The sequence below is a fragment of the Piliocolobus tephrosceles genome, chromosome 16 (assembly GCF_002776525.5).
Source record: "Piliocolobus tephrosceles isolate RC106 chromosome 16, ASM277652v3, whole genome shotgun sequence".
NCBI classification, from domain to species: Eukaryota; Metazoa; Chordata; class Mammalia; order Primates; family Cercopithecidae; genus Piliocolobus; species Piliocolobus tephrosceles.
The window spans coordinates 48,586,537-48,595,430 of NC_045449.1; the positions used below are offsets into that span (position 1 = coordinate 48,586,537).

At 54.6% G+C, this 8,894-nt stretch overlaps 2 protein-coding genes across 3 annotated transcripts in view; one reads left to right on the forward strand and one right to left on the reverse strand.

Annotated features, from left to right (window-relative positions):
- The window catches only part of ERBB2 (erb-b2 receptor tyrosine kinase 2), a 29,290-nt gene extending 25,180 nt beyond the window's left edge, over positions 1-4,110 (forward strand). The window contains exons 20-27 of the mRNA XM_023204252.1: positions 183-368; positions 515-670; positions 786-861; positions 1,137-1,283; positions 2,000-2,097; positions 2,273-2,461; positions 2,753-3,005; positions 3,148-4,110. Coding sequence (XP_023060020.1) covers positions 183-368; positions 515-670; positions 786-861; positions 1,137-1,283; positions 2,000-2,097; positions 2,273-2,461; positions 2,753-3,005; positions 3,148-3,503 — 1,461 coding nt within the window. The 3' untranslated portion in view covers positions 3,504-4,110. The remainder of the gene's footprint in view (positions 1-182; positions 369-514; positions 671-785; positions 862-1,136; positions 1,284-1,999; positions 2,098-2,272; positions 2,462-2,752; positions 3,006-3,147) is intronic.
- The window catches only part of MIEN1 (migration and invasion enhancer 1), a 7,080-nt gene extending 855 nt beyond the window's left edge, over positions 1-6,225 (reverse strand). Inside the window, exons 1-4 of one of the 2 annotated variants that reach the window (XM_023204257.1) lie at positions 5,850-6,225; positions 5,639-5,736; positions 5,142-5,218; positions 4,603-5,055 (exon numbers count right to left, since the gene is read on the reverse strand). In XM_023204257.1, the coding sequence (XP_023060025.1) occupies positions 4,972-5,055; positions 5,142-5,218; positions 5,639-5,736; positions 5,850-5,938 (348 nt within the window). In that variant the 5' untranslated portion in view covers positions 5,939-6,225 and the 3' untranslated portion in view covers positions 4,603-4,971. Of the gene's footprint in view, positions 1-4,602; positions 5,056-5,141; positions 5,219-5,638; positions 5,737-5,849 lie in introns of those variants that run through there. The other variant, XM_023204256.2, reaches the window with a different exon arrangement.
- Positions 6,226-8,894: the final 2,669 nt, after the last annotated feature.

Below are 8,894 nucleotides of genomic sequence, written 5' to 3' on the forward strand. Positions count from 1 at the left end.
GGTCGGGAGACTGTGTGATGGTCGGGAGGCTGTATAGTGGTCGGGAGGCTGTATAGTGGTTGGGAGGCTGTGTGGTGGTTGGGGGTGTGTGGTGGTCGGGAGGCTGTGTGATGGTTGGGAGGCTATGTGGTGTTTGGGGGTATGAGGTCTCCCATACCCTCTCAGTGTACCCTTGTCCCCAGGAAGCATATGTGATGGCTGGTGTGGGCTCCCCATATGTCTCCCGCCTCCTGGGCATCTGCCTGACATCCACAGTGCAGCTGGTGACACAGCTTATGCCCTATGGCTGCCTCTTAGACCATGTCCGGGAAAACCGCGGACGCCTGGGCTCCCAGGACCTGCTGAACTGGTGTATGCAGATTGCCAAGGTATGCACTTAGGGCACCTGGGCTCTTTGCAGGTCCCTTTGGAGCAAGCCCCTATGTCCACAAGGGGCTAGGATGGGGACTCTTCCTGGGCATATGACCAGGGCCAGGCCCTCCCAGAAGGTCTACATGGATGCTTCCCATTCCAGGGGATGAGCTACCTGGAGGATGTGCGGCTCGTACACAGGGACTTGGCTGCTCGGAACGTGCTGGTCAAGAGTCCCAACCATGTCAAAATTACAGACTTTGGGCTGGCTCGGCTGCTGGACATTGACGAGACGGAGTACCATGCAGATGGGGGCAAGGTTAGGTGAAGGAGCAGAGGAAGCCGGGTGGAGTGGGGTCTGGCCCCTGGGAGAAATCTGAGTGGCCACCTCCCCACCACACACAATTGGAGGACTTGCTCTTCTGCCCTCCCAGGTGCCCATCAAGTGGATGGCGCTGGAGTCCATTCTCCGACGGCGGTTCACCCACCAGAGTGACGTGTGGAGTTACGGTGTGTGGTGGGGAGTGTTGGGGGGGTGGGTGAGGAGTCATGGCTGGAGGGAGGATGAGAGCTGGGATGGGGAGAATTATGGGGCCACCTCAGCATGTGGAGGGAGGGAAGCGGCTGCCTGTGCCCCACCTTGCAGGGTCTGTGCACTTCCCAGGATTAGGGAAAGACTGGGTAGATTCTGTCTCCTGGCATCACATCTCCCCCCTGCTGCCATGATGCCAGACTCCTGGGCAGAACCTCTGGCCCTCCCACTCCTGACCCTGTCTCTGCCTTAGGTGTGACTGTGTGGGAGCTGATGACTTTTGGGGCCAAACCTTACGATGGGATCCCAGCCCGGGAGATCCCTGACCTGCTGGAAAAGGGGGAGCGGCTGCCCCAGCCCCCCATCTGCACCATTGATGTCTACATGATCATGGTCAAATGTACGTGGCTGAGCTGTGCGGGCTGCCTGGAGGAGGGTGGGAGGTCCTGGGTGGAGAAGCCCACAAGAGGCGTGAAAGGGGACCAGGATGTATGTAGACCCAGGAGCCCTGGTATATTAGGAGCCTCAAAACCTTCTCATATCCCTTTTACAGTCAAAGTCCAAAGCCACTCTTGAGGAACAACTAGAGATCCTTATGTACAATATTAAGCTGGGCACAGTGGCTCATGCCTTTAATCCCAGTACTTTGGGAGGCTGAGGTGGGAAGATCCCTTGAAGCCAGGAGTTCAAGGCCAGACTGGGCAACACAGTGAGACCCTATCTCTACAAAAAATAAAAAAATTCACTGGGTATGGTGGTGTGTGCCTGTAGTCCCAGCTACTCGGGAGAGGCTGAGGCAGGAAGATCACTTGAGCCCAGTTTAAGGTGGCAGTAAGCTATGATTGCGCCACTGAAATCCAGCCTGGGCAACAGAGTGAAACCTCATCCCCAAAAAATAAAAAAGCAAACAAAAAGAAAAAAAAATTAAAAGGGAAACTAGTAGAGACGCCCGAAGGTTCTGGCTGAAGCCCCCAGAGTCTGGTACTACTTCTCTACCACCAAGGGCTTTGGGCTGTCCCTTGGGACTGTCTAGACCAGACTGGAGCGGGAGTGGGAGGGGAGAGGCAGCAAGCACACAGGGCCCGGGACTAGATGCTGACCTCCCTCCTGCCCCAGGTTGGATGATTGACTCTGAATGTCGGCCGAGATTCCGGGAGTTGGTGTCTGAATTCTCCCGCATGGCCAGGGACCCCCAGCGCTTTGTGGTCATCCAGGTACTGGGCCTCTGTGCCCCATCCCTGCCTGTGGCTAAGAGCACCCTCCTGCAGAGGGTGGGAAGGAGAGATGAGTCCAGTGTGCCAGGCCCCTCACCTGCCTTGAGCCTTCTTCACGGAAGGCTGCATGCTGGGCTGGGGAGGGGCCACCATCCCAGCTCTCCTTCCTCCGCAGAATGAGGACTTGGGCCCAGCCAGTCCCTTGGACAGCACCTTCTACCGCTCACTGCTGGAGGATGATGATATGGGGGACCTGGTGGATGCTGAGGAGTATCTGGTACCCCAGCAGGGCTTCTTCTGTCCAGACCCTGCCCCGGGCACTGGGGGCATGGTCCACCACAGGCACCGCAGCTCATCTACCAGGGTCAGTGCCTTCGGTCACACTGTGTGGCTGTCCGCTTACCTCCCCCATCCCCGGTGGACTAGGGTCCCTTTCTCTGATGTTCCCTCAACTGTCGCCTCTCAAGGAGACCCCATTATCCCTACAAAAAATTCTTATTGCCTTCCAACCTCTGTGACCCCATTCTCTCCACGGTGACTATGTCATACCCCAAAGGTAACCTCTGTTTTTCTCCTGTGACCCTGTCACCTCCCATGGAGTCCCCATCCCAGGTCCATAAGTGACTCCCATCATGACTTTCTTTCTTGTCCCCAGAGTGGCGGTGGGGACCTGACGCTAGGGCTGGAGCCCTCTGAAGAGGAGGCCCCCAGGTCTCCACGGGCACCCTCCGAAGGGACTGGCTCTGATGTATTTGATGGTGACCTGGGAATGGGGGCAGCCAAGGGGCTGCAAAGCCTCCCCGCACATGACCCCAGCCCTCTACAGCGGTACAGTGAGGACCCCACGGTACCCCTGCCCTCTGAGACCGACGGCTACGTTGCCCCCCTGACCTGCAGCCCCCAGCCCGGTATGGAGTCCAGTCTAAGCGGAGAGACTGATGGGCGGGGGAGGGGAGGACCCTCAGCCCAGGGTCCACTGTGGGGGCAGAGGGAGTGGCAGCGACACCGGGGTTCCTTCCCCTGACAGGTCATCTTCTCTTGGCCTTTCAGAATATGTGAACCAGCCAGATGTTCGGCCACAGCCCCCTTCGCCCCAAGAGGGCCCTCTGTCTCCTGCCCGACCTACTGGTGCCACTCTGGAAAGGCCCAAGACTCTCTCCCCAGGGAAGAATGGGGTTGTCAAAGACGTTTTTGCCTTTGGGGGTGCTGTGGAGAACCCCGAGTACTTGGCACCCCGGGGAGGAGCTGCCCCTCAGCCCCACCTTCCTCCTGCCTTCAGCCCAGCCTTCGACAACCTCTATTACTGGGACCAGGACCCATCAGAGCGGGGGGCTCCACCCAGCACCTTCAAAGGGACACCTACAGCAGAGAACCCAGAGTACCTGGGTCTGGACGTGCCAGTGTGAACCAGAAGGCCAAGTCCGCAGAAGCCCCCATGTGTCCTCAGGGAGCAGGGAAGGCCTGACTTCCACTGGCATTAAGAGGCGGGAGGGCCCTCCGACCACTTCCAGAGGAATCTGCCATGCCAGGAACCTGTCCTAAGGAAACTTCCTGCTTGAGTTCCCAGATGGCTGGAAGGGGTCCAGCCTAGTTGGAAGAGGAACAGCATTGGGGAGTCTTGGTGGATTCTGGGGCCCTGCCCAATGAGACTCTAGGGTCCAGTGGATGCCACAGCCCAGCCTGGCCCTTTCCTTCCAGATCCTGCGTACTGAAAGCCTTAGGGAAGCTGGCCTGAGAGGGGAAGTGGCCCTAAGGGAGTGTCTAAGAACAAGAGTGACCCATTCAGAGATTGTCCCTGAGACCTAGTACTGCCCCCCATGAGGAAGGAGCAGCAATGGTGTCAGTATCCAGGCTTTGTACAGAGTGCTTTTCTGTTTAGTTTTTACTTTGTTTTGTTTTTTTAAAGATGAAATAAAGACCCAGGGGGAGAATGGGTGTTGTATGGGGAGGCGGATGTGGGGGGTCCTTCTCCACACCCACTTTCTCCATTTGCAAATATATTTTGGAAAACAGTTAGGTACCGGCCTATGTCTGGGGGTAGCTCTGCACCATCCCTTCCTGCTCACCTTACACTCAACTCCTCTTTTCCTGGAGGGAGTGGCTGGGAATCTTCAGAAAGCTTGGATGAGAAGCCTGACATCCAGTTCTCTAGCCTCAGGGTTGGGGGGAATCGGGAAGCTGGATTCGGATCTGAGAGCCCTTTGATGACCAGATCATTCTTTCTTAGAATGAATGCCTAAGGCCACTCACCAGAATGGGGTTATTTCCTCCTTGTGAGTGAGGAGAGTGGCGGTTGGGTGGGCGAAAGACGAGGCAGGGTCTACTGTGGGACTCATTTTCCTTGCCTTGGCTATGCCAGAGGAGCTCACTGACCTAAGGAGTAGCTGTCCAGAAAGCCCACCCAAGCCAGCACAGCCACCCTGGCGGTACAAAGGCTGGGCTGGCCGGACTTCTGTGCCCCCCACATTCCCAGATTGGACATACAAAAACACACACTAGTTAGCATTAGTGTTTGTAGTGCCACTTTACTGCCAATAGCTGACATTGTCCTGGGTTGGGGAAAATAAATAAAATCTACCGTGGCATCAGACAGGTATTACCGAGGTGAAGAGTGGACCAGGCTTTTGTGGGCACTTATCCTGGGAAGGGGGTATAAGGTGGCTGGGGAAGTGTCCACGGAGAGTGCCTCTCTCCTGCCCCCAAGGCCATGGAATCTTTTATTCCTTCCTTGTACCCGAAAGGGCAAAGTGGAGGCCAGGGTCTCTTTGCTAAGGAGCTAAGTAGGGGAAAGAGGCAGGGGGAGCTCCCAGCAGGACCAAAGGGAGACCAAGGCTTGGACCCCAGAACAGAGCAGGAACCCAGACTCCTGTGCAGTCACAGGATGATGCAGGGAGGACGGCTGTTGGTGATCTTTTCTAGGGGTTCTCCTTTACTGGCTCTTCGGATGGCCTCAATGAGCTAGAGGACAGAGATGTGGAATGACAGGATAATGCACTGTTGGGGTAGAATGACCCAGAGGTCCTCCCAACACTGCAAATACTCACATCTTTCTCATAGGGAAAGCCCCCATTCTCCAGCTTGGAGAACACCAGCTGTCCATTTATCTCTATCTCAAAGGCACCTGGTAAGAAATCAACAGATAAATAAATGGTACACTGAGTACATAGGCAGAAGTCAGGAGTTCCTTCAAAGGGGTCCCCCACCACTCCCACTGGAGACCCATTTGTAGCTCCTTAAGCCATTCCCCAACCCTGGGTCAACTCCAGGGAACCTGAGGGAGGCCTTGCCTGTGCGCCCCTCGCAACACTCAATAAAGGACTCCCTCCCCTCCAACCCTACACGATTGCAGTCTAATAGGTTTTTCCCCGCAGGCCTCTGTGAACCCCCTGACATATGGAAGGGAACTCATGTTGGCTGGACATTTTACCATGTGCCAGGCACTGCAGGCACTTTACATAAAGCAGCCAATGTCAGAACTAGAAAGCGGGAGAGCTGGGATTTAGAGTACAGACTGACTCAGCAGGTGTTCCGTGAGCCTCACCTGTGCCCCCCAGGCGCGACTCGATCTCGATGCCCGGATACTGCTCCTTCACAGCACTGGCCAGCTCCAGGTAGGTCGCCTCGAAGCCGCAGGGTTCACTGGGGAGAAGAGATGGGACTGCGCTGGGGACTCGGGGGTGGGGCCTCCCGTGGACCCACCTCCGTCCGGCCCACGGGACCAGGGTAGGGGTCCTCCAGCTGGGACCGCTCACCAGTACTCCACCATGATGCGGACCCCACTCCCCGGCTCGACCTCCTCGGGAGGGGGCGCTACGGACGTCTGCCCCGGCTCCCCGCTCATAGCTGCCGGCTCCGCTCGGGCCCCTGCTTCCGGGTGTGACGCGCTCAGCGGGCACGTGACGGGGCGGGGCCTCGGGCGCGGGGCGGGGCCGAGCGTGGCGTCCGGGCGCCCCCTGTAGGCCTCCGCCACTGCTACGTTTTGACCTCGTACAGCAGCTCCGAGCTCGCGCCCCGGGCAGGGTTTGGGGGAACGGGTCCAGACCCTCCTTCCACTGCCCGGTCTCCCGGAGTGCCGGGCTTCCCTACTCCCGATGTCCGCCGGACTTCACGGCTTCATTTACTCTAATGGACTATCTTAGACTGCAGAGCGCTTTTCAGTTTATAAAAGAAAGAGAAAGCGGTGGGGCAACCATCCTGGGGATGGGAGTGGGTGTGGCTGATGTATGAAATAGTTGACATTTTCTCGCTCACATGCTGATGGCATTTGTTTCTTTTTTTCACTCTTGTTGCCCAGGCTGGAGTGCAATGGCGCGATCTCGGCTCACTGCAACCTCCGCCTCCGGGGTTTAAACGATTCTTCTGCCTCAGCCTCCCAAGTAGTTGGGACTACAGGCGCGTGCCGCTGCACCCGGCTAATTTTGTGTTCTTAGTAGAGACAGGGTTTCACCATGTTAGTCAGGCTGGTCTCGAACTCTTGACCTCAGGTGATCCACCCTCCTCGGCCTGCTAAAGTGCTGGAATTACAGACATGAGTCACCGCGCCCGGCCCAGTTTTTTGTTCGTTTGTTTGTTTTAGGAGAGACAGGGTTTCAGCATGTTGGCCAGGCTGGTCTCGAACTCCTGACCTCAAATGATCCACCCGCCTTGGCCCCCCAAAGTGCTGGGATTACAGGTGTGAGCCACCACGCCCGGCGCTGATGCCATTTGGAACCTCCCTATAGTTACATACACAAGTGTTTCTGATCCCAAAGCTCTAAACTCGTTTTTCCAGTCTTTTGTAACTGCCTCTTGCCTGCACTGGAGAACCACAGACACTCTTCAGGCTGTGGCCCCCAACAGTTCCTGCGCATCCCCTTCTCATCCAGCCTGGGGGACTGGTTTCATTATTCCCATTTTGCAACTCTGGAAATGGAGGCTGCTCAAGTCCTCGCTGCCTTTTCCCTGCCTGCAGTACCACTATGGTATCCTAACACGCTACCCACTCTAGTGTCCCTTTAGGCTATTTTTCTTTCTCTTTCTTTTCTTTTCTTTTTTTTTTTTTTTTGAGACGGTGTCCCGCTCTGTCGCCCAAACTTGAGGGCAGTGGTGCCATCTCGGCTCACTGCAACCTCCGTCTCCTGGGTTCAAGCGATTCTCCTGCCTCAGCCTCCCTAGTAGCTGAGATTACAGGTGCCAGCCACCACGCCCAGCTAAGTTTTGTATTTTTTTTTTTTTTTGAGTCGGAGTCTTTCTGTGTTGCCCAGGTTGGAGTGCAATGACGCGATCTCAGCTTACTGCAACCTCTGCCTCCCGGCCTAAGTGAGTCTCCTGTCTCAGCCTCCTGAGTAGCTGGGATTACAGACGCCAGCCACCCCGCGGGCTAATTTTTCTATTTTTAGTGGAGAAAATAGAGCGCCCGGGCTCATATTTAAATATATATATATTAAAATAAATAGTCAGGGCATGGTGGTTCACACCTGTAATCCCAGCATTTTGGGAGGCCAAGGTGGGCGGATCATTTGAGGCCAGGAGTTTAAAATCAGCCTGGCCAACTCGGCAAAACACTGTCTCTACTAAAAATACAGAAATTAGCTGGGTGTGGTGGCGCATACCTATAATCCCAGCTACTCCAGAGGTTGAGGCAGGAGAATCGCTTGAACCTGGGAGGTGGAGGTTTCAGTGAGCTGAGATCTCACCACTGCACTCCAGCCTGGACGACTGGACGACAGAGTGAGACTGTATTAAAAAAAAAAAAAAAAAAAGAAAGAAAGAAAAAGAAAATTAAAAAAATGCAGTCATTTGTACAGTTGCCTAACCATCACCACAATCCAGTTACAGAATGTTTCCATCAACCTGGTAAGTCCTTCCCACCTGTTTCTGGTCAATTCAGCTCCCAATTCCAGTCCTATGCAACCACTGATCTGCTTTCTGTCTCTAACTTTGCCTTTTCTGGATGTTTCATATAAACAGAATAATATGCTATGTGGTCTTTTGCTTATGGCTTATTTCACTCAATATGTTTTTTGAGATACATTCATGCTGTAGCGTCTAGAGTAGTTTGTTCCTTTTCATTGCTGAGTCGTATTCCACGTGTGGTTATGCCACATTTTGTTTCTTAATTCACCAGCTGATGGATATTTAGGGTTCCAGTGTTTTTTGTCTATTTTGAAGAATGCTGCTGCAGATGTTTAGGTGTCTTTGCATAGGTGTATGTTTTCATTTCTCTTGGGTAGATTCCTAAGGGTAGAACTGCTGGGTCATGTGTTAAGTTTATGATTAACTTTTTTTTTGAGACAGGGTCTCGCTCTGTTGCCTAGGCTGGAATGCAGCAGCGCAAACTGCTCACTGCAGCCTCGACCTGCTGAACTCAAGCTATCCTCTTGCCTCAGCCTCCTGAATAGCTGGGACTACAGACACGTACCAGCATGCCCAGATAACTTTTTTGTATTTTTTGTAGAGACAAGGTTTTGCCATTTTGCCCAGGCTAGCATTTAACTTTTTAAGAAACAGCCAGACTGGCGGCCAGACGTGGTGACTCACGCCTGTAATCCCAGCACTTTGGGAGGCTGAAGCGGGCGGATCACGAGGTCAGGAGATCGAGACCATCCTGGCTAACATGGTGAAACCCCATCTCTACTAAAAAAAAAAATACAAAAAATTAGCCGGGCGTGGTGGTGAGTGCCTGTAGTCCCAGCTACTCGGGAGGCTAAGGCAGGAGAATGGCGTGAACCCAGGAAGCGGAGCTTGCAGTGAGCCGAGATTGCGCCACTGCACTCCAGCCTGGGGGACAGAGCGAGACTCCGTCTCAAAAAAAAAGA